This window comes from Opisthorchis viverrini (assembly GCF_000715545.1).
Source record: "Opisthorchis viverrini unplaced genomic scaffold opera_v5_439, whole genome shotgun sequence".
Lineage (NCBI taxonomy): Eukaryota > Metazoa > Platyhelminthes > Trematoda > Opisthorchiida > Opisthorchiidae > Opisthorchis > Opisthorchis viverrini.
Window position 1 is genome coordinate 221,813 of NW_008752097.1, and position 25,202 is coordinate 247,014.

The 25,202-nt window shown below is 44.8% G+C and overlaps 3 protein-coding genes across 3 annotated transcripts in view; 1 reads left to right on the forward strand and 2 right to left on the reverse strand.

Moving 5' to 3' along the window:
* Window positions 1-4,544, reverse strand: part of T265_11024 (hypothetical protein) — a gene marked incomplete at both ends in the record, with an annotated part of 101,697 nt that extends 97,153 nt beyond the window's left edge. The window contains one exon of the mRNA XM_009177564.1: window positions 4,021-4,544. The remainder of the gene's footprint in view (window positions 1-4,020) is intronic.
* T265_11025 (hypothetical protein) overlaps window positions 1-14,703 on the forward strand; it is a gene marked incomplete at both ends in the record, with an annotated part of 84,741 nt that extends 70,038 nt beyond the window's left edge. The window contains 2 exons of the mRNA XM_009177563.1: window positions 2,646-2,722; window positions 14,661-14,703. Coding sequence (XP_009175827.1) covers window positions 2,646-2,722; window positions 14,661-14,703 — 120 coding nt within the window. The remainder of the gene's footprint in view (window positions 1-2,645; window positions 2,723-14,660) is intronic.
* Window positions 14,704-22,845: 8,142 nt separating this feature from the next.
* Window positions 22,846-25,202, reverse strand: part of T265_15319 (hypothetical protein) — a gene marked incomplete at both ends in the record, with an annotated part of 4,460 nt that continues 2,103 nt past the window's right edge. Inside the window, one exon of the mRNA XM_009177565.1 lies at window positions 22,846-23,652. Coding sequence (XP_009175829.1) covers window positions 22,846-23,652 — 807 coding nt within the window. The remainder of the gene's footprint in view (window positions 23,653-25,202) is intronic.

Genomic DNA, 25,202 nt, shown 5'->3' on the forward strand with positions numbered 1-25,202 from the left:
CAAGTCCAATGTAAGCAGGAATTTGTTTTGCTTTTGAAAAGGTCACAAGGATACGCTTTGTGTGGTAACATGCAGAATCATTGAAGCATTGAATTAATCACACATTATTAATAAGTAGTATTGTATAGATTTTCGTCACACAGAACTTTTGGGGGCGAGATGGCTCAGTTGGTTAAAGCGCGAATTTATTGCCCGGACAGTCCGTGGTTCGAACCCAACCTCTGCCTTGGCTTCCTCTGTCTAGGCTCGGGCAACCTGGCAGTATCCCAGCTCTCGTGAAACCTTTGGGTGGTGTGGCATTTGGGCACCGAAAGGGTGCTAAAGCTGAACGACACAGAACTTTATAGGCACTTAGTTCAGAAAGATAAAAAAGCATCTCACTGGGGGTTCCTTGGTAAGGAGTCCTGATTCGAAGACCCAGTCAGTACTAGATGTGTTGGTTGACAGAAATGTGTGTGGATGTTTATCCTGTCTAACTGCCAGCTCACTTGGCTACCAATCAACCCATCATATACAAAAGATGGCCCCAAGGTACTGTCCGCATAGCAACGGCTCGTTTTTTTTACCCTAAAACAGTGCTTGAGATGCTGATGTTTCTCCACAACAGCGTTACGGTACATCACAGAATATGTTGATTCTACACCCGGGATGAGATTCAGATTCGAAATGTCAGAAGTTCCCAAGTGCTTGTAAAATCAAATCTACCGAATTAAGTACCCTCTTTGTTTACCCCAGGAAAGCACAAGGGCTGATTGGCCGCCACGTTGTCCACTTCTATGCAGGGGTTATTCAGATCAGTAACGTCCGTACAGCTGCCACCCACGGAAGGGACTGTTGGAATCGATCCATTCCACGTCATGGGGTTTACACCTGCGCAATTCTAGGCAAGCGTGGTGTTTTGTTTACAACACTGATCACTTTTAATTTGTTCAAATCTCATCTGGATCGGCGCGCTTCGCAACAAGGATAAAGTGGCTGAGGAACGCCATTGAATGATTCAACAGGGAACGGTAGAGTCATCCAACCGGCCAAAGTGTCTTTGAGGTTTTCAGGCTGAAAAATTCTAGCTGGTCGCCATTCAGTTCGGCATTCGTTTCTGGATTCCGCTGTCACACCGAACTGAGTCGACTGCTAGCCTGTACGATACGTAATGCCGCAGACTAATCGTGCTTAGTAGAGTGTGTAGCCACCTAAACACCCTGTATAAACCCGGTGGAATGTAGCCAGGGGGTAACTAGAAGGCGGTATTTCCCTAAAGCATCGACACACCTAACCGGTGGCCCATAGTTGCCCAGTCAGATAGGCCAAAAAAGCATTTAGAACCCTGGGGAGTACGGATAGTGATCCTGTTGTCGGCACCGTAAACAGACACACGTGCACCAATCCCATCTACTGTGCCCTTGTGATCTGTATGTACTGCGGAACATGCAGAGGTCCAGCTCAACTTTTCACCTGTCACACGTACAAAAGAGCAATGACTCGCATTCATTCATCAACAGGAGCCTCGCGTGCATATTGCTCAGATAGCTAGTATTAGCTTACAACCAGTGTGAATTGAAGTGAGTTCATCGCAAATCTCAGAAACACTTGAAAGTAGTGTCTTGATGTTGGCAGCTATTCTTGACCTGTTTTTCCAGTTGAAATAAAACGAAGCTTGTCGGGTAATTCAGCCTATTAATGGCCTCATAGTATCTTCCCAAATTCCATGTAACAAAGTCTAGTTACTCTCCCACTGAAACAAACGGAATGAATTAGCCAACTTTTCTTGCACAAAACATTTCTCAGTTACCGAAATTCAGCGACACTAGTTTTTAATCTACAGACTATCCACTTGGATCTTAGTATCCGTACTTTCAAAGTTTTGTGCTGTTTTTTTATCGGCTGTAAATTCGCATTGACAACACACTAGGCACGGTGAACCCCTCAGCAAGGAGCTTCCGGATAGGGATGGTCTCACAGCCAGCGGTGGCATTTCAAGCAAAATATCCGCATGAATTTAAAACATCCCAGTGATTTCAAAAGAATGACATTCGATCCCGTCGGAGGAATACAAAAGAACCTCAGTGGCAGGAATGTTGAAAGTCCGCAATCCGAAAGATCCCTGGATTGTTTTACCACTCTTTAGTAACCACATATGAAGAATATAGCAGGTTGGTGGATTCAATATTCTGGATAGTTTTGCAGAAATGTTGCCGTAGAAACATCAGTCACACTTCAGGAAATTTCACCTCTTCGCATACTGGCAGTGTTGCTGATTCGTATGAGGCCATAACTATGTTATCATACGTGAGCATGTATGGTGGCAAGTCGACACCGACATGCAAAATTTTCTGAGCAGCGTTTCTATTTGCTTTGTGAGGTGAGTTGCAGCTTTTGTAAACAGATGACTGTAAACAACTAGCTGGACGCTTCATTAACTGTTTGAATCAACGTTTTATGAAGGATTACTTGTGTCGTCCTCTCTCTCTCGAGGAAACTTCCGAGAGGCATCACTATCATTGAGGTGCGAATTTTGAAGGCATGGAAGTTTCTCCATCGTAATCGAACCGAAGAGACGATACGTTCTTGTTCGCCCTCAAGGTACTCCCCAAGCCACTACACTGGTAAGATCATCCTAGCTAAACACTGGCCATTCTTTGGTGCAGTTCACAGCTGAACGACCAACTAAAGACGGAAAGCTGAAAGATGAGAGTACGAAAAAACAGTATTCACAGAATCCCCAGTAAGTATCATCGTCGTTTTCCGTTGTTACATAAGATAACGTCTTCGTGACGAGTTGTCGCTTTTATCGATTATTATTCGAGTCCCACAGTGTCAAAAGTAACATTAGTTACTGAACTTATTTCAGTATGCGTCAGCCACCGTTAAGCGAGTTTCGTAAGTATTTGAAAACTTAATTCCCTCGTTAAAATACACTCAGATTCCGGTGAATTTTAACCAGAAGATATATACCACCTCTAGTTAAGGGGACATCCCAAAAGAACCAGAAGTTGTTTCCCTAAGAGAAAGGGCTACTGTATCTACCATATTTACCAGTGCGGGGCCACCAGGACAGTGGACAACATCAGTAGAAACACAAAATAAATGTGGAACTAATTCTCAGACTTGTCCGAACCACGTCCAACAATCGATAATTTGAAGCTGTGAGTAACACTCGCTTGGTGGGCGACAGGTAGAACAAGAAAAAGGTGTATATTAGTCGTTCATAGCACTGACCAGATTATGAGAATATGGCAAATTCGCAAGGACAGGTGTTTACTCGCCATATTCTCCCAAATAAAAGTCTCGTTGAGGATCGCCCGGCAATATGGTATGCACAGTGTGCTTACTAGTGCCATGTGTAACTAAGAGACTGTTACAGAGGTAACCCCAAAATGGATGCAAGTTAGATCCCCATAGATACGCCCGTCCCCGTTGCTAATTTACATTGTAGTAATCAACAACAAGTCCGCATGAAAGCCCCTGTTTTGAAGTAACGTGCTAGTAAGCGACGTTAAAAAAAGCACGCTAATTTGTGATCACTTGCCGGCAGTCCGTCTGTATAAGGATAACACTTTTCAGTTATTCCAGATGTTATGTAGAACAGATATCAACCATTTATTGATTTTTTACTGTGAATGGGACTGATAGCAAAACGCATAAACAGGAGTTCACACTAGGTCTACACGACAGAAAATCGATAGAAAAAACTGATTTTCTTAACTAACAATGCCATAACTTCCATCAATGTTTGAGCAGCAAGAGACTGAGCAGTAATCAGTGATTCATGCGTGAATACTATCAGGCATCGATTCGCTAGGACTGTTTAGTGGATAATCTGGATAATCATGACTTGCCTCACGTAATCGGTATCCATAAGTAGTTATATTTTCAACTTTTATGATTCACATCAAGGACAAAATTCAAACTAGCTGACAGTTTTCAAATTTTAACAAATCCCAGTGAAACCGGAAGGCCTCCGAATCAATGTGGCTTAGATTTCGGGAAAAGCAATCAAGTTATCTAGAAAGGTTAACTTACCGGATGCCATTTGGGCTTCGTTTTGACAATCCAACTGGAGTTGACTTTACAGATAGCGGAATCTAGGTTTTTGAGGGGAATGTGAGAAGGTGGAGGACGAAAAACCCGCTCCCTTTTCACTCCCTGTTTACACGAGGAATGCCGTTCAAACTTCTCTCGGTGGNTGACCGACCTTCTCAATTGTACACAGGCTGGAGAGCCGGGCGAAGACAAAATTGAGGATCTGGAAAGTCCTCAAAAAGTGGCTTTCAAAGGGTGCGACCGATTGACAAAGGGTACTAGGTTATGGTACGTGTTATAAGTCAGCAAAAGAAAAGGAATACAAGCAAAGAAAGTGGCGGGGAAACTGCAGTGAGACCTTTGGTTTCCCCGGAACGAAAGTTAACACAAGTGCTTGTACCGTCCCGCAATCCGCAGACTGCCACACCATAAGAGGCTGAGAAAAATATGCTCCTCGTGCTCACTGTGACGTGCGTGGGCCTTTCTATAGCCCCTGAATCAGCCTCCGAATGAGATAGGGGTTGTTCGTTCCTCAACACGCACACAAATGCACGCACCTCTGCGTCTGCGCACCTCTATGTAGGTTGGCGACTATCCAATGGCTGAAAAAAGCAGCACACTTTAAAGTGACGAAGCGAAATCAACACGCAACCTGACATCGACACACACACACACAGCACCACGGTGATGAGACAGCTCAAATCAGAGTTTGAATAAGTCTGCTGTGGTGCGCCCGTGATTGAATTCACCCGCCAGCTTCTCTTTGCAATGTAAGCCAGAGCAAAAATTCCAAATTGTGCCTACATCTGTTGTTGTTGTTGATGTGCGTCGTCGCACCATGGCCCCAGGTGAACCAAACACGGTCAGTTATGCAATGTGTGGTTACGTTTGTGACGAGGTGTGTGGTGGGGAGGGGTGAGCTTTTCATCCACAACTATGCAACCTGAAGTGACCATGGTACCACTGCATTTTAATCGATCCACCATTAGGAGTACGCGTGCGTCTGTGCGCAACTGCGCATACCGATAAGATATGCTTCCAATCGCTACCCTTATTCTGGCCTACAAAAAAGTGAGCACAAATAACCATAGCAAAAACGTCTGTCATCTCAGTGAGTATGTGTATGATTTAGCGAGCACATTCGCACATTTTTTCAAATAACGGATCGATAACACCCCCAAACGAGCATTCATGCTAGTAGCCAAATTATGTATCCTGACTAGGCCAAACAACCCGAAATGGTAGAGTGTGGCTGTGCCCAGATGTCGTGGGGTTCAGAACGGAGATGAAACTAGTGTTTCAGATGCTTCCACCCCCTACATATTTTGAGCGAGACAGTTTTTTTGATGGAACCATATTCTGCCCATATCAAATTCCAAAAACAAGTCATTCAAATGAGGGCACAAATCGAGTGGTCAGTCGTTTTCATTGGTAATTGCCATCGATAAACAGGAAAATGAATGATGGTCATGGGAACGAGCATAGCAACCAAAAAAGCAGAGCCAAGTCGACCCACAATTTTCCCTGCTAATGTGAAACGATTCTTTATCGAACACTACTCATGAGGTTGCTAAAAGACTACGACCGATTTCACCCTTCTTGAGCTCACCAAGAAAGCTCAGTCCTTAGGTTTTTTATGAGTAGTGCGTGCGACATCTCGTATCAAGTGAAACACTCAGTTGGAGAACATTATGTGAGATAGAATCAACTGGGATTCAGTCAGGTCGCCTCTGTAATGCGTAACTTTTCTGTTTGTTTTCTGTTTGATTTCTGGTGCGGCCCATTTCTAATGAAATGTGGCGGAATATAACCAGATTAATGATAGAAAATAAATCATTCTTTCGGTACCCTTTCGGTACTGCCAAGTCGTCCGAAGGAAGCATAAGGGCTACGATACTACCAGGTTGCCCAAGCCTGGACAAGGGAGGTCGAGATGCAAAGGTCGGGTCCGAACCACGGACCTTCAGGTCAGTAATTTTGCGCTCTTTATAACCCAATCAACGTGCCACATTACAACACAGTATACTCTATTCATGTTCTGTGTGGGAACAGGATACACTCGAATCCACGAATTTCGGGTGTAAGTGGAACCTAAATTTCACGCTTGGTTAAGAGAAACGACTCGATCGATCATGAATTTTCAATTTAAACTGTCTCTACAACAGGCTTTTACACACTTAACCACTCGCCCTAAAACAATGCATTCAAATTTTAAAAGAACGGCTTCAAGTCTGGGGGTGGGCCACAGACTTGTATTCACGTGGATTGATTCAGTCGGTAATAGTGCCACTGAAAGCTACACATTTTGGATCAGGTGGACTCCACTCATTCGGATGGTGTAAACACCATCCAAGGTTTTGTGCACAGTCATAGTTTTTTCTAAAATCTCAAAAGTTTGGCAGCTCACATATGCAATCTTGAAGGCTAGTTTGCACAGAGCCACATATCCTGTTTTATTAACGTTTACAATTGTATTCGCAAGTTGGAACCCTATCGAAACAAAACATATACTCGCAGACAACGCGAGACTACTCTACAAATGCAACATACTACTAGATACGCGCGTGCAGACGTAAGGCACTTTGGTTGACGTCTAACCACGGCACGACCGGAATTCTTCCCAAATAATTGCTCAAAAGATAAGAAGAACCGACGCTTGATGACGAACGTACCTAACGTATTATTCAAAAACGAGATGTAAGGTATGATGAACTGAGCTATACGTGGATGATACTGGAGACTAGGGGCCTTCAAGTGTTTGCGAGTGAAGACACCCATGTATTTAAATGCACTCACAAGCTACCTAGGGGTCCACTTCAGTATGTACTGCCCCGTTTTACTTCACCTGCGTTCCGGAAACCCCGTCCTCGATACAGCTTATGATTATTGGGGCAAAGCAGTGGCGAGGCACAATCCTACCTTTCTTAAGGTTATGATTTCCAGACTAAATGATCTTTGCGAGCACTTCAAATTGTGTTCAAACGGTACAGGCATCTAGTAGACCATCAGCAGACTTTTGCTTCAAAAAAATTGTAGAAAATTTAATCGGGAATACTGATAGAACGAGCTGCCCGTTGGTTTCCAAAACTAGTAACACAGGTTACCATGGTATCCATCGGCGAAGTGAAAAATCGCTGCCAGCTGCCCCGGCGATGCTTCGTCTCCCTTGCCTATACACTACTAGGCCATAAAAGTTCCTTTTCCAATCTTCCATCTCTTTAACCTTTCCCATAAATAGTCAACGAATGAAGGACAATCTTGATGATGTCTCATCTCAGCTTCTCAAATTTCGTCCAGATCGGCTTAGTTGCTGTGGTACCATCGAAATTGGGTAAAGTTAGCGATTTCAAGCGACGCCGTCTTCAACGGTATCCGGGACGGAGGGTACACAGGCTGAGGGGGCTTGGACGCGTCAGGGCCGCAGCTCTTTGTTGCCGTGGCAGCTGAGGAAGTGCTCCGGTCAGGGCAAGCCACAGTCGCCCTGACATGCCCTGGAGCGGCCAAAAGCACGGGCTGTCCGTTCCGTTCGGCTGTGTGAAGGGTCATTGAACAGGTGGCATAAACCGAAGCGAGTGAATCCAGCTGATACACTATCGCACCGTGGAGCCGGTTACTGTGTTTTCCGACCATACATTTCAGATTCGAACATCATTAGTGAATGGGTCAAACACTGTCTAAACGTAACACGCTACTCATAAGGTCACTCAAAACTTCCACAGCCAACGGCCAGTTTCGCTTCACTTGGGACTCATCAGGAAGGCGCAGTTCCCGAGTTTCCGTCAACCTTATGTTCTGCTTGAACCCAAATTGGACAGATTTCGATAATTCACCTCAAGGCACCATCAATAGACGACTCAGTTGGGTTTAGTTGAGTCTGCTGTCAAAACTGAACTCATGTGCAAATGAAAGTAGTTGTCATGCCTCATGAAAAATCACCTGTGATAAAAAAACTGCGTCTGGTTTGAACGCTGTCTAAAAATGTACGAGAATCCATTCGGTTACGTTTAGACCGTTCTTAGGGAGATTACACTACTCTATAAAGATAGTAGTTGGGCACACAACGCCTTGCTAGTTGATGATTCGCTGATAACTGATGACATAGATGACCGTAAAATGGTGCCTCGGCAATCGTTGATCATAATGTAAGTATTGTTATGATCCACTTGGACAGTAGAGTTGAGGGGTTTGACGCCGGACAAAGTGTTCCTGGATCGCATATCCTTTCACATGGTTCAATGTAAGCTATGCAATTAACTCAATGTGAGATAGCCAGCATCAGGCATCTCAGCTTGTTTATAGGGCGCAAGGTATCGGGAAAAGCTACGTCGTCTTTCCTTTTATTCTAAGTTGTACAATGAATTTATATTATTTCTGAAGTCAGGCTTACTTGAATTCATGATTCGTGTTGAAGTGCACATATCTGCTGCGGTATTTACCTTATCCGGGGTGCACCATACATCAAAATAATGAAACCCAAAGCATGTTTACTCAGCAACGTAGGGTTTGTACTTAACTTTATGTTCTACCTTCACGCGAAAATCCATGATCCTCACAACACTGTTTTTATCAGAAGACTCAACTTATTCCCAGCTGATTTTCTCCCTCATGATGCTCTTCAACTGAACGTAATACACGGAGGCCAATTCATGTTCCAGCGATATTCGGGGTAAACTACTAATAATAGAGGGTACATCTTCAACCAATCAGACAACAGAAAGGTGGACCACGAAGCCATACGGATCAGGAATGGACCAACAACGGCAGTGTGTGTAGTGAAGAAATCGAAAGCAATAAATACAGACCACAACGCAACACAGATCACAGACAGACCCATCAGGTCCCAAATGAGATGACTATCAGTAACCAACCTGGCTGAAAACTATATAAGAGGAATTCCGCAGAGAGGAATCATGCACCCAACAGCTCGCTGATGATGTATCGTCAAATGATGACCAAAAGTTTGTAAGTCAACTTTCAAACTCGGCAAACAGATCAACAACCACGTGATCAACTACCGAAAAATGCACCCGAGCTACCAATACTCCAGTTCATTACCGACTTCTATTTTATTTTCGTCAATCGTCAGTGGACAGTACGTAGGCTGGCAGGCAGCCTGATAACTCTGAATAATCGCAACCGCAAGTGAACTGAAGATGGCGACAAAAGGACTGGACTCCTGGTATCGGCCGACCTCGAAGAAGAGACTCGTAGATGCGTATTTGGAAAGTGCAACCTAACACGGCTGTTCATTCCTATCTATTTATCGAAAAGTTATGGCAGGTTTGCAATAGGAAATTCCTGTTTCTGAGCCAAAGCACTGCAAACACGCAAATTTATAATGAACTCTACCTTCAGGTGAATCACTCCGTTCTCCACTTGGTGGACAATGGAGGTTGAAGTGTGTTGTGATCAACTGCAAAACTCGGTTGCCGAACTTCAGAGACCGAAAAGATTCACCCAACAAAAGCACAACAGCTTTATTGCGAACATGTTGGTGTAAAATTACGGACGGCGTCACTACGTTTGAAGGCGCACTGTTAAAGGTCATAACCCGGAATCAAGGCTGTCAGGTCGATGATAGGTGATTGCAGGCATAGCCTCTAGGTCACAATCGGGCACTGTCACTTGTCCCTGATTGGTTGATTGAGCGTCCAATAGGCAGCTGGTTTTTCTGGCCATTTTATGACGTGATTTTGGCGGTTCCCAGTAGGCTTCGGACGCCCTGAACTTCCTTCCAGGACTGTAATCTTTCTGACAAAGTGTTATCATTAAGTCTTGGAGCAGTCGAGCTAAGACGGCCAAAGTGTTATTTGACGCTGCCCAATGAAAGGCAACCTAATGAACGTGATTAAAAATAACCTGCTATATTTTTCATAAGTGAAACACCAAGAAAATCACCGGTAGGGCTTTCGTAAAGTGCAATACCCAAAATGATAGCACACTTTCTTTTCTATTATCACCACCCAAAAACGAGAGCGAATATTCGCTGCTCTGTGAGCGTGATTCTCTCAAAGTATTAAACCAACAAATGTGTAATCGCAGAAAAAAACAACCGTTTCACGCAATAGCGTTTTAGTAATCTGGATGAAATCGTTCCAACAGTCCAACGAAATGTGAAATAATCCTTCAAGAGAGAGCAGCAAAGTTGTCCTGATATCATTGGGGGGGGGGCGGGGTAGACAACAGTTGCGCTCGTTTTGCGTGGGTTCGAGTGGAACATTGGGTTTGTCCAATTATTGTTGGGATTCGACCTTCAGAACGTGGAATCAACGGCAGAATCATGCGAAGCTAAGGTTCGGGGTTTGTTGGCCGCCTCGCTCTCAAGGAAGTTGCTGTTTTCCAGTGACCCAACTAGTCTATAACCTTGTACGCCTGTGGCAATGTAGTATACGAAACCATTTCATTTCTTGCTAACGTTCGACTACCAGACGACACTCTTCATGTGGCACAAACATGTGTGTATCATCACGAGCTGATCAGGGGACTGGATGTTGTAGACCGTATGTGACTCAGTTTGATGAATAACGCTCAACTGGTCGCGTTGCGTGCTGTAAGTCCTGCTAACTTCACACGATCACCGTTTATGCGACTGATCACAATCTGATATTGCCTTGTTTTTTGTGTGTTTGAGTGAAATTACATTAGGTCTGTGATTCTGACGGGAAACGTCTTCTTCAGTGGCAAGGGGCATCCCAGCAACTAGCTCCGACCAATACTGAACGACCTTACAAATGCCAAAGTTTGCCCATGATTTAGTCTAAAACAGTTGGAAAAATTTTATACACAATTTGGAATTTCTTGTTGTACATCCGAAGCTTTAGTGTCAAGTCAAATCTGAGTCGGTTTATGTGTCCCGTATCGCCTTTGCACGTGACTACCCTCAGTCAGGAGCACGTAAACAGCCACGTGTGCTAAACCACACAATCAAATGGATTCGCTTAATCAGCCGCATGCTGTCAAGTTACTACTCCAACATCACCCAGATGGGCCAAAGACGAGCTGTTCATGTGTCATACTAGGCCGTTCGCCAGCCAGGATGTCCAGACCATCCGGTCGTGTCGATCGGCCTAGCCCCACAGCATCAGGCAAACAGACAGAAGTGGCCTGATGAGGACATCCGTCCTTCAGCGGTTGTCCGGTGAAAAGTGTGCGTCAACCAGTTGTGCAATCTATGTATTTCAGCATTTTACTACACCTCTGAATGCACATCTACCTGACTTTGTCTCCTCAGTATGACAGACGCGCCAGGACATGCTTCCGTGTAAATATGGTCGTTTTATTCGGCTTCGCAGTCCTTCCAAAGAATCTATCAGGGTGTTTAAGAGTGGTTCAAAACCCTGCTTCAATGCATATTCCGTCGTCATGCTGAGAAGGCATCACACTAGATTCGCGTTCACGCTAATCGAAACGAACACCGGGTTCAGTGACCTCTCCAAGTTGGCTTTCTGTAGACACGACGTCTGTCTGTCTGCGCGACGGGTCAGTAGTATATCGCGCTGATTTTCACAAGTGAACATAACGCATAGGTGGGTTTGTTTAAATGCTCTCAAAGTAAGCATCGGAACAGTGATTCAATCACAAACTAATGAAGCATCATCTACAGATGGTTCGTAAAGCTTCCGAAGGCATCACCGGGTTCAGTGTAGCACCTTCTAGCGTGACCATGGATGAATCAGATATGATTCAACACCGGCTCCTTCTGTCTGATGGTAAAATGTCCGTTGGTATTAGTTCATTCGTAGTGCAGATGACAAAGTCCCTGTTCATTTCGAGTTGCTCACAAGCGTTGCTATGTCTTAACATAGGCTTGTTCATTGACTGAGGCGAACTAAATTGGCTCCAACCATGTAAAGGGCTAATTTTTGATGTCTTCGAGTAGACATCAATTTTGGCTGTGCTATGGACTTCGTGGATGCCTATTCACAACGCTTGAACGTACCAACAAAAGTTGAGTCGACTTCCGAATACCTCGCTGAACACCAAGACATTCAATGTGAACGTCAATCAGCCAACCAACACACGCACAGACAACTGGTGCCCTCGGGATGGAACTACAAACTTGTTGGATCAACTCACTAACGACGAGTCACGTGAATTTGGTGCTATGTCTGTCACAATCTCTAACATGCTTCAATATTCCCGAAGATAGACGTTCACACAGATGTCAGTCGGTGTGCAGCGCCAGAAATTTTTCGTAGTCCAAATACACTATGCTGTGAGAGAATGGTTTGAATACCATCTCCAAAAATAATAGGTTAGCTGGTTCACACACACACACACACAGTGGGACGTGATCCACACAGACACTGAATATTATGTGTGCTTCATGTTACCTTTACCAGTTTCGTCTGAAGATCTACTCTCTGAGGGATGCGTTGTCATGACCGATGTCACCCAGGGTTCGAACTCAGTTTGAGAGTGAACACCGGCCCACAGCCGACAAATACTCCATGACAGAATGACTGGAGCAACAAAACCTACTCCTTTTAGTGGCTGAACATCATTCACACACAAAGGGATCTGTGATGAAGTGAGCAAAACTAATTCGGTCGAAACTCATCTATACGGTTAAACCTCGGGGTACGAGTTATGAGAAACACCAGGTCGTTCGGTTTACATTGACCCCGGGAGTGAATCATAAAAACCTTGTTGAGTGAACGACTTCGATTACTAGCCGACAGACTGCGTGTTCGAATCTCGCCGGAAATTTGTCAGATCCCTGCTGTTGATGGCTTCCGATAGAGACAGAAAAGTACTAGTGACTTCACGCGCCGAACGGGATCTTTATTGAAACATTCCTATTCCTGACTTGCTTATAACACAAGTTTCAGAGATACTGGTTTACAGTCAGTGGAGAACTTTGTATTGGGAGTGAATTCCCCTGACTTTGCCGTAACCATATTGGACTTTTGTTCCTTACTTTGAACCATCTTCGTAATTTTTTGATAAGAAACTTCCTGTATGCCAGCCCTCGGTTTTGTCAAACTTGGCAAGTGTCATTGATAGACTTGCAAATGGGACACCTTGTGTTTCATTCACCTTCCTGGGAATGAAATCGAAGGGTATGCTAAAGTAAAACTGTTTTTTTGAGTATTTTGTGATTCGGAATTCTTCAATGGGGGAGATTTTTTTTAAAAAAAAACGGAGATTCCCCTGGGAGATTCTAGATACACATATATATCTTCAATCCTTGTCAACAACTAGGTTAATGTTGGCTCCTAACCTTACGGAAAATATCTGATTTCAGGATATACTTCTTTGGTTTAGTCCTCATGGTGACTTCGTCAACGTCGGAGCCGTACACATTCGGAAAAATCGGTACTCAGCTGTAATCAGCAAGCGATGGAAGGCCCTTTAGACCTTTCAAAGGATTACCGCGTGAGCAGGAGTTCGAACCAAGAGACACCGGACCACTGTGATTACTCATTCACATATACTACCATTGTAACAGTGCTACTACTGATGGGAGCATGCGAGTAGCATGTTCCCTCGTGAATCCGCTTCGCGTCATTTGAAAAGTGAGATCTATTGCGGAATATGTGGAGTCGCTTTGTAGCATTTGCTCGCATTTGAGTAGCAGTCAATGAATACCCAGGAAATTTCAGGAAGACGGATTCAAGGAGAGGATCGATGTTCAGTTTTCATAAAATAAGATTCATATGAGAGTTCTGCTCCCCTGTCCAATAGTCTGCAACTGTTCAGTTGGTGTTTCTCTAATAAACAACTCCGCAACGAAGGCCTTCTTCCTTTCACCATAGTGGAGTATCTTTACGAGGACTTGTTAGTGAAAGACGTCTTATTCAATTTCTTATACCTCGCAGGTATCATGCAGGTCAAACCACTGAAGGTGACGAAAATTAGGGTCGCCAGCACCAATTAGTTAAGGGTCAAAGATGCTTTTTCTACCTCCAGCTGTGGATTCACACCGTAGCGGTGTGTGTGTGTGTGTGTGTGTGTGAAACCTTGACATCTTTCGAATGTATCTCATGAGAAGTCCCAAGCAACCTTCATACACCAACAACCAGGATTGTCTCCCTCACCTAGTTGTTCTTACGCTTCTTTGTGTCAATACACCAATTTCTCCGAATAAACCTAAGACTATTCGCTATATAAAACATGTGCAATAAGATTAGCAGGTCTATTCGATACCCTCCCGTGAAACTGTTACAGGGATAAACTGTTTTTACCGATTTATTTAACATTTCACATCAATTTGGCGAACTAGTTATTGTTGCAATTCTAGGTACTAGTGACTGAAAAGTGCTTGGAATATGATCGTCCGTTCAGCCAACAATGGAGTAGCGAGTTGTGATCATGACCCTAAAGTAGGACAGGATTCTGAGCGCAGAGCTCCCCAAATGCGACGCAAAATAGCTCATTGGTCAAGACAGGAATTTGCGAATTAGAAGATCATGGATGGATGGAGCGAACCCGCGGTTTCTGGACTTTTCAAGCTTTAGTTGAGGATTTCCAATTATAGTTACTGTGTTCCAATTGGTCCCCATTCTGACACACAGCTATCAATAAAATACTGACCTAGGGAAGTCTATACGATTGCTCACAAGCTAAAGTCCATGGATGTTGGAAAACATCCATGAGTCATTTATCTTCACTGTGACATTCTATGTACCTCATTTCAGAATGATTGCCAGACAACCTCCCCGAGTTCTGATGGATCGATAACCCTTCATATAGGTCTGATAATTTTATCGATAAACGATATTTCTCGCCTGTCATTGTATTTCGGGAAGCACCAGATCGTTGGCTTCCTGTCAGAGCTACCGAACAGTTTATCTAAAAACTACTTCACAAAAATAATTGAATACGTTTAATTTCCAACTGACTGGAACGACATGTCACTGAACGAAAACAGCGGCCAGGACGAATATTTTCCTCAGATCATGAGGAACACCGAAGATTCTCTAGCTTGTCAACTTTTCCAGACTGCTTGGTCCACACACTACTTACCCTCCCAAGAATGTCAAAATTTCTGCGCGCAGGTAGAGACACTTCACCTAGCCACCAAAAAATGACTTCGCTTGAACCGTCGTGTGCTCGTTTGTTGCCTTCGATCATTGGCACGTTCAGTGTGCACACCACCTGCACAGGTAGGCAGTAATAAGCAGGCATGTGGGTGTTTGAGACAAACGTGACTTGTGTGACTCATGTCCTGTTCGACACCGACCAAACATTGTATTTCCAAACATTTTTGGATGAAGATTGAGGATGAGAAATAAAATCCAGCCAAAAGTAAAGCAAAGCGATCACAGTCTAGAAAAAATACCGGTTGTTTGGTTGGGAAAGTATGCGTGTATGTTTCGAGGGGTTCTTATTACCTGGTCCACCAAAGGAAAGCTTATTGTTGAATGTGTGAGGATAGTTGGCTATTTCTTCAACAGACATTGCATCCTGCAGGTAATGCTGAAGAACCGAAGAACAGCACTGTGCAGCTGTCCCGTCCTTAGTGGGAATCATCAACAGTGCGCATCTCAAGAAAATCCGGGATAATCTAAAACCTGTGGCCTCCCTCCACCAGGCTCCAGCAGTCAGATTTTACCTTGAATTGGTGTGCAGATCATTACTGAATCACGGAGCTCAATAAAACCTGATAAAGAAAGAAGGTTCAGTAAAATCGACCAAAACTGAGTAACTCCAAAAGCGAACAATCGGCTGCTCAAATTCCATGCCTCCCTCGCTTTGTTGAACGAAAATCCGCGGCCAGGTCAATGGCCGTGGCCGATAGTGTTCTGATGAGGAGAGCAATAGTTGGTCAATTCTTACCCTCCCAAATGAATTTCAAAAATTCCGGTTGAACTGGTTCGGATTTTTGGGTTTAAAGTACTTGACCTCATAGATAAATAGAAAAAACATTGCATTTTTCCGTCGCGCAGCACTCCGCAACCGAGCCGCCAAGATCACATAAAATATACCAAAGCCATTTTTCAGTGTTGGCGAGGGAACGTGTTCCCCCACATGAAGACCACGCACGGCAACAGACTGTCTTTGCGTTCCCCGATATTACTCTAGATATTGATAGATGACGAGTTGATTTTACCGGGTTTTATGGTTGCATGCCCTCCTCGATAGCATTAATTGTTCTGTTGTTTGTCCGGCCGGAAATCTAACGCACGCTATGAGACATTTTTTATACATTCAACGTGTTGCAAGGGTGAACGGTAAGTAACAAGAACCCGATCGATTCTTCCCAACGAACTGCAATAAAGCTATCAGAAAGGTCAGATTCCCGACAGTATCCTCAGAACACCCGGAACCTACTGCTCCACCGAAATCTCAACAGGAAAGCCGGCAAGCATCCAGGCCAGTCAATCATTCAATCAATTCAGCAAAAGCTGATGAGTGTTCATGCACGCCACAGAAGCACGACCGAATGTGATCAGCGTTCAGGCGTTTCATAGAGGCACGATCGATGTTGACGGGTGTTCACTAACACCTATCAGACAGCCTGTATTAGTTTCAGAAAGTCCCCTTTAAATAGCATGGGGCCACTGTAACTTTTGATCTCGCGCTCACACACACTCCCGCCCTCGAACTCGCTTGTTCGGAATATAGCTGTTGTGTTCCCTTCTGTGAGTCTTTTTTCTCCGGCAGTAGGCACTGGAGCGGGTTAACAGCAGATACCACAGGTCGGCGAATCAGCAGATATAACAAAAGCATAGGCGTCAGCAAAAGACAAGGAGACTTCTCCAAGGTAATCGATATCAGCTGGAGCATTTCCGGATTGAAACAAGCCTCCTTTTATGGCTGTTTCTGTTTCATGAATTCTTCAGGTAAGTCAGACACTAAGTCAGTTCTCCGAGCATTCCTTTGATGTGGGATGTCTGTGGATAAACGTCTGTGTTTATAAATCCAAAATGTGTCGAAACCTGCTGTCTGTCCACAATTCCACCAATTCAACAAACAACAAGTAGATTTTGCACCTGTCGAAGCTGCTGCCTATGCGACTGGTTGTCCTTACGGATGGCTTTCTGGCTACCCTTTTTATGGAGTTCACATTCGCTTCACTCTCGTTTGAACAGTCCTGGTCTAGCACAGTTATTCTGCTGGAGGGGGGAAGCACTGGGCTCGAGTTTCGCTGTTTAGCCGCGCTGGCAAGCCCATCAGGGCATCCGTGTTACAGCCACACCATAGGACGCATCTGAATGATCGCGTCTGAACAGAGGCGAATGTGTTCACGTTTGGACGATCTGATTATTTGGCCCGATGCCCCAGCAACTGTCCTAGTTATGTCGATCGATTGATCCACCTGTCACACCTTCCCAGTCAGGGAGCGCCACGGACGCTTAAAACTTCCTGGACAAATTTTGATTAATTGTGAATGGGTTTCGGGATCTGTGGAAGTCAAGCTCACATCAACAACGTTTTGAACAGTTATTCTGCACAGTTATTTTGCACAGTTATTCTGCCGAGTCCTGATCAAGTTCGGAGCATTAGTGGAACGAGTCATATTGGACGTGAACATCAAACTTCACACGTGCTTCAATAAAAATTCATTTACAAAGAAAGACTCGGTTTAAGTTGACACCCGGTTGAAAAAGAAAGATTCCTGTTTTATGGAAGTAACACACTACTCACAAGGTTGCTGAAAACTTTTGAACTCCGCGACTGGTTTCACCCTCCTCGGGGTTTATCAGGTTGGCACGGCCCCTGAATTCCCACGAAACTTGTGTTTTAATTGAACCCACACAATGATGAAATTGGATGATGTTCTTCTGAGTTCCAAATGAGTCCCCCGGGAAAAAACAAAGTTCTATGAAAATGAGTGTATTTGTCGAAAGATTCCTCTTATCTTCTACTGAATAGTCTAGCAACATCGATGTAATCAGTAAACGAGTACTTATCACAATGTGCATACACTTCGATGTATAAGTTTGAGCAAAATTCTGGGACTGGGTCTATCTGCTGAGCCTCAAAAAGAGATAAGTCGGTGCGGGGCTGTCCAAAGTTTTCGTCGATCTTATGGATAGTAATGACTCGCAATCGAGGTCAAACTCACATGAATGCTTACTTCAAGCCAAAAAACACCGATTTCAATTCAGTCGTCGAAACGGAGTGCGAAGCGTGTTTCCTTCGTGTAGGAGTTGAATTTGATTAGGGCGTATTGGTGAGAAACTTCTGACGAAATCTTGAAGAGGTTAGAGCGGGAGCACGGTTTTGGAAGGGAAACTATTGTGCGTGGGCGGCCACAACACTATCGACTGAACAAGTTAGCTTGAGAGAGTGGATGAGGCGCTCTCAACGACCACTTGTAACGCTGTCAGACAGAGTGTGGGCTACAAAATTCACGGGTGATCAAGAGAAACCTGAGATTAAGGATGGTTTATGACCGAACCCTCCAGAAAAGTACGGTCTCCCGTGTTAGATCATGTGGTCCAATGTCTACCTAAGCAAGCCTTAAAGAATCGAGTGGCTGTTTTGTCTTCATGAATGCGGCTGTATCATGAGCTCAGATTTCCGTGACCTTGAAACTCATTGATTTTAGGTCAGCGGAACACGCCTACACATGCCTCGGTTGCTATTAATAGCACAGGTGTAAATTTGTGCCGATGGAACAAGTGGGTCGGTCAAGCAGCATAAAATGGACCGGAATGACAAAAGGCTTCGGTTGGAACAGCTGAAGTATGTGTGAGTACAAGAATTAAAAATCAGCGCCAACGATGAAATCACGTTCGAGATTTGATTCATATTTTGTGTTTCATCCGGCCAGATACAGTAAACCCTCCAAGAAAGACCTGTCCTGAGAGAGCTTCAGATTTAGCGTAAAATCCTTTTTGGGAAAAGATATTCAGGTACTCCCTTCGAGGGGGCTTCACACGTTTCCAGTCAGTCATCTGGAAGATAGGATCAGGTAAATGGACGCGAGAATCGATGAATCTGTGCGAACTCAGGTCCAGTCATTCACACTTCCCTGATCAGTCCGACTATTGTTGAGAACAAACAGTTTCTCCTCTTCGTAAATGGAGAGAATAGTGATACCTAAGTTGGCAATGAGGATCGTTGGTTTATTCGCTGATCTGGTCAATTTTTATTGCAAACGTTTCATCACCAACCGAGGTGATATCATCAGTGCGTTGTGAGTGAAAGTCCGCTGAGGTTGGAAGTGTAAAACTGTTGTGCGTCCGTGGGCTGATCTAGGGTCTACTCACTCAGGCCGACCTTCGTCAATCACTGATCCTTTGGATGACCTGCCCCCAGACAACTGCGAGGAACTAATTATGGTGCGAATTCTCAAAAAAGCAGCCCATGTTGAGCGTTATGATCACGAGGGAATCAGCTTGATGCCACTCTGGCAGCACTCATCGTCCGCCGGTTTAGGGTAGCTTGTGAAACACGGACTTGAGGGCAGTAAGCGGGAATCCGGCCTGCTTGGGGCTGCGTTGATCAAATATTCACACTTGTAGAACAACACCCTACAGATAGGTGACCCATAGTTTAGTACTCCTGGTCTTCTATTGCTCGGTAAGGAGTGTCCCGGAAGTCTGTGAACAGTCAGTCCTTTGTATTCTCATACTTCCAAACGTGAGGCTATACGGAGAACTCTCTCAAAGTTTCCGTGAACAAAGTGGAATCCGTCAAGGATACCCAATCCCTCCACTTTTATTTAGTTTTGTGATGTGGGAGACAATGAGGTGAACACTAGAAGCCCGATGTTTAAACAGCTGACAACGAAAACCCGGTCGGTCTGGGAAACACGGACGGCATCGTTTTCTTCTTTGACGAGAATAAAGCGCAGGTGCCTTTGGACAAACTGACCAGATTCATCAGATCCCTTGACATGCATTTGCACCCACAGCGTGTAAGATCCTGCTTCTGGATAAGCGGTCATTCAACAGGTCGTTTACAACCCAAGGAGAGGCCCTCGATGGTGTGAAGCGTTCTGCATATGTTGGAACTTGCATTAGTTCCGATTGTAGTGTACCAAATGAGATCAATGAGGGAATCTTCAAGACTGTGGTGGCGTTTGCTAAATTTAGACATCTGTAGTGGCAAGCCAGTATATCTCCGAATCTGAAAGAACTAGTGTACCAGGCTCCGGAATGGGCTGTTTTGTTGTACGGCTCCGAGACTTGGCCTGTTCAAGCAGCGGAACTGTGAGATGATCAGATCCCTGATCACCGTTGTCTCAGAGTAATAGCTCGTGTGGTTTAGTGTCGGTGAACCCGTAATGAGGCAAATAGAAAACGAGTGTGCAATCGAGGATGTATTCATCAGCAAAAGCTGTATCCTTCAGGTCAGGAATTGCGCATATCAAACCATTTTTTGACGAAGTGGGTGCTGTTTTTCTGTTTATTTCGGAGTGGTCAAAGCAGAGAGATGGTCGGTCTTTGATCTAGCAGAGGCATATGTACGAAACGTCCGGGTCTGTTGGTGCCGCTCGTCTTGGGCACACGTAATTCTTCATGTGCATTGCTTGTAACGCTGCAAAACATGGCTTCTAATCGATGTCAGTGGTGTTCTTGGTATCAGTTTCTATCCACATTGCCCGGATAAGTGTATGGAGGTGTACGCTAACACGAAATCCGTACGTTTTACCAAGTCCACTATGCCCTTCTAAAACAATGGCTTCCAATTGATCGATGACACGAAATCCCTTCCCCATCCACTTTTCCTCTTTTCTTCAAAATACGACCTTCCAATAAAATGGGGTTGCACGATAGTGAGGCGTCAGTGTTTCATTTCAGGTATTCCGATTCAATAGTCGTTGCCGGAAGCGAGAATCAAATATACAAAGCAGGGGAAGTACATCCATTCGCCTTGTCAGGATGTGGATTGTACTGAATGCAAATCACTTTGTCCCCGACTGTGTTGTACAAGTTTCGGAGAGCAGACGAAGACTCTGAATTGTGACCCTAGAAATTGTGAACACACGTGCACCGCTGTTATCTTCCTCCTTCCGAACTTACTTGCGACCTTCCAAGATTTGTGCTGGACATAAGAGGATACAAACAAGTGGTTTGGGCAGACTTTGGGGTGAATGGCTTAGTTGTGAAGGAACTGCGTATCCAGCTACTGAATGCTTGGAATAAGGCGATCAATTTTTGTCAAAACTATTCACAAGTGGTGCCAGATTGCGTGATTGATAGCTGGCGACTCGTTGTGCCCTTGCATATGTTCATCGCCATTAGTATGCAACACACCCTTGCATTGATGGATAGTCCCTCCTGATCGAATTAATTCATCTACTAAATTAATCGAAGTTTCGATATGAAGGTCTGTGCTGCTCACTGAATGCGACCATGCCAGCTAGACTGTCACGTGACTGTCGGTAGACGAGTGAGATGATTGACTGGACCATCGATTGACTGAATTGCGCCCAAGGGGTCTCGGCTACTGTATAAAATACGACACAGTATGGATGTCACACGGTGGTCTTTTGTCGTACTCACGGTTTGCATCGTCCTCTGCTAATAATGACAAGATGTTTGTTAGTTACTTGCGATATTTACCCTGCATATAAACAGAAGCAATTGAGCACAAATGAACGCATATGTGCTGCCAACGTTTAGACCCATTACCGACCCCACACACATACCATTTCAGGGAACCAAATACCAAACAGGATAATCTGGGCATAACGCAAAACCGGTTAGCTGTCCTCAGCATCGGCCAACCGGGTTCAGAAAATAGATGTACTCCAACAGGAAACGGGTTATTTCTCCCGTCCCTAACCCCGCATCCAAAGCTCTAGTGACAGTTTCCTTGGCTCTGTCCATTGCGTTTATGAGTCATTGCTCCAGATTTTCACTTCCCCTCACCCTCTCAGAGCTTCTAAAGTAAACTTTACTCACTCATAGTCAGGTACTGTATGACTGCCCTTGTATTCATATTTCAAATTCAGTCGAACAGTCCTAACAATTTTCGAGGAACCCACTCATTTGCAAATCAGTTTGGTTTTCACGAAAGACTCAAATGAATCACTCTTTAATGATGTTCTTCAACTGAATGTCCTGCATACAGGTGGCTTCATGTTCCCATTGGTACGATCTTCGAGATGCGGAAGCATATTTTCACAAAGGAAACTACTTACAAGGTTGCTGAAAACTCTTGGACAGCCCATGACCGGTTTCGCCCTTCTTGGAGCCCATCACGTAGGCGTAGTCCCCGAGTCTCCGTCAACCATATGTTCTACTTCAATCCAAATTGGACCGTTTTCGAGAAATGCACTCATTTGCAAACCAATTTAGTTTCCACGAGAGACTCAACTGAATCTCTCGTTTATGATATTCTACAACTGAATTCGCTGCACACAGGCCGCCTCATGTTTCAGTTGCCACGATATTCGAGATATCGCAGTATATTTTCATAAAGGAAACTCCTCACAAGTTTGCTGAAAGCTGTGCCTACCTGATGAGCCCCAAGAAGGGCGAAACCGGTCGTGGGCTGTCGAAGAGTTTTAAGCAACCTTGTGAGTAATTTCCTTTATAAAATCCTAACAGTCGTTACGTTACCTGATTTGTGAGTGCCTTGAAAACTCGGGAAGGGCATTTAACCAGTTCCGTAAGTTCGACATAGTTCTATAAACAGAAACACTTCTTTCTTCAGCGGACAGCAGACAAAAAACTACAGCATCTCCTTGAATGCATCCCTATGGTGCGATATTCGGTCTTCATCAATAGCCGCTGAAAACCTTACATGCTAACCAGGTCACCGGTCAAGAGCATCCATTACAGTTACAAGAGACACTTTGAGGCACACTGATAAATAGAGTTTATTGAGAGCATGCAGCATTGAATAACAGGATGAATACTTCCAGATAGTAAACTAAACGAATATGAATAAGTTAGAAGCATTTGCGGTGCACGATACCTGGACCAGACTCGTCGTATTCCTGTTTCGAGATCCACATCTGTTGGAACGTGGACAACGAAGCCAAGATCGAACCACCAATCCAAACCGAGTATTTACGCTCCGGTGGGGCAACGAAGATTCCATACCCAAGAAGCTCGGTTGGAACAGAGCCTCGGGACAACGGAACCGCTCGTTACCAATCGTGATCACCTGACCATCAGGCAGTTCGTAGCTCTTCTCCAGTGAGGAGCTCGATGCCGCGGTCGCCATCTCCTGCTCGAAGTCCAGAGCCACGTAGCACAACTTCTCCTTGATATCACGCACGATTTCTCGCTCGGCCGTTGTCGTGAAACTGTAACCACGCTCGGTCAGGATTTTCATCAGGTAGTCAGTCAGATCACGACCAGCCAGATCGAGACGGAGGATGGCGTGAGGAAGCGCGTAACCCTCATAGATTGGGACTGCGTGTGTGACACCGTCACCAGAGTCCAGCACGATACCGGTCGTACGACCCGACGCGTACAGGGACAGCACAGCCTGGATGCCCACATACATGGCTGGTGAGTTGAATGTTTCGAACATGATCTGTGTCATCTTCTCTCGGTTGGCCTTCGGATTCAACGGGGCTTCGGTGAGCAGAATGGGGTGTTCCTCAGGTGCGATTCTCAACTCATTGTAGAACGCATGGTGCCAGATCTTCTCCATATCATCCCAGTTGGTCACGATGCCGTGTTCGATTGGGTATTTGAGGGTGAGGATACCTCGTTTGGACTGGGCTTCATCACCAACGTAGCTATCCTTCTGTCCCATACCAACCATGACGCCCTGAACAATGTAGAGGTAAGAAGGTTACCAGTAGGCATCCTGTGAAACCGGTACTACGATGTTTTCCATTCGATTAAACTATACCCTCTCTGTCCCAAACTTTCTAAATTTGCGAAATCCACTTTTCGATGGAATTCCCTATTTCGCTTGATAGTTATTCCGGATGACGATTAGCCATTTACTTCGAGACGCAATGATTTTGCTTGTGTTGGACTTTCGCTAAATCTTTCCAAATCTAACGGTTTAGTCAAACATACATGCCTATCGTAGACCACACATACCTAGGCAAGTTCTAGCGTAATATCTTCGTGAACATGCTGTTGTAGACTGTCCACTTTTTGCAGCACAGAGATTGAGGAATCTTTCACGAGAACTGTTTGCTGCGAATATGAGCGATAGCATGTTTTCAGCCAATATCGTGATGGGATGAGAGACTGATTACATGTCGATCGAACCCGGTAATCGATAAATTCGATCAAAACTCCTAACTCCCTCCCTGTAGTTTGGATTCCAAAGTAATATTCACTGCGATCGAGCTCAGTCAGGCTGCGATCGATGAGCTTGCCGAAGAAGCGTGCCACTCAAACTATCCACGTCAGACTCGTCACAGTTTTTAAAGCACAAGACTTCCGACTTCCAAACTACACATCTCGAGTATCTGTTTAACTGCTGAAGAATACTGCTCCAGGACGGACGCATCGAGCACAGAATGACATCCCTGGGAAGTCTGCGAACGCCCGAAAACCGAATAAACATAAGACATTAGTTAAGCTCACTGTTGTACCGCAATAGGAGCAAACACCAAAATACGCTTTTCCATTAGTAAATCTCAGAGATTAGCACCCTTTCTGGAAGCTCTTTCAGGTGCAGTTACCCTGAAGCCGTTCTTCCTGACTGTCCGACCTGTACTGTTGGCTGGTTGGTCATATCGTTTACCTGTATAGGTGAGTTTGTGTTTTGGGCTCACTGACAAGTGATGAAGACTTGTTGTCGGGATCCTGTGTGTTACCAAGTGCGACACCGTTTTCTGACATGGACACTGGTCTTGACCTGCAAACATACATGATCTGAAAGGTCAAAATACTGAGGTTGATAAACCTCCTGCATGCGCTGCGTTCTCTCCCTCCTTCTCGTGAGATGGGCTAAAATATCATCGGCAGCCGAACGACTGCAAAAGGGCGAATGCTGTGTGACCCAACGGAGTGCAGTCAGGGCAGGAAATCTAAGCCAGTCCAGGATGTGGCCGGACGTCTTTGCGAGTAGGCATGGTGTCTGAGTGACAGACCCACCTGGTGAGCCAGATCCGGGGGAGAACGACGGCAACTCAATTGGCGATTAGCCAAATCACACGGTCCACGGGGACCGAAGGCTTGCAACACTTTTTGCTAGTGTGGTACATCACACACGCAAGACAAAGCAGGTGTCTCAGGTTGATAAAGTTACAAAGGCTACAAGTTCATGTTCTAGAAAAGACCGATCAATATCGTCCAACCAGCGGGTTCGAAAAAAACGACAACTGACTTGACAGTGACTTACCTGGTGACGTGGTC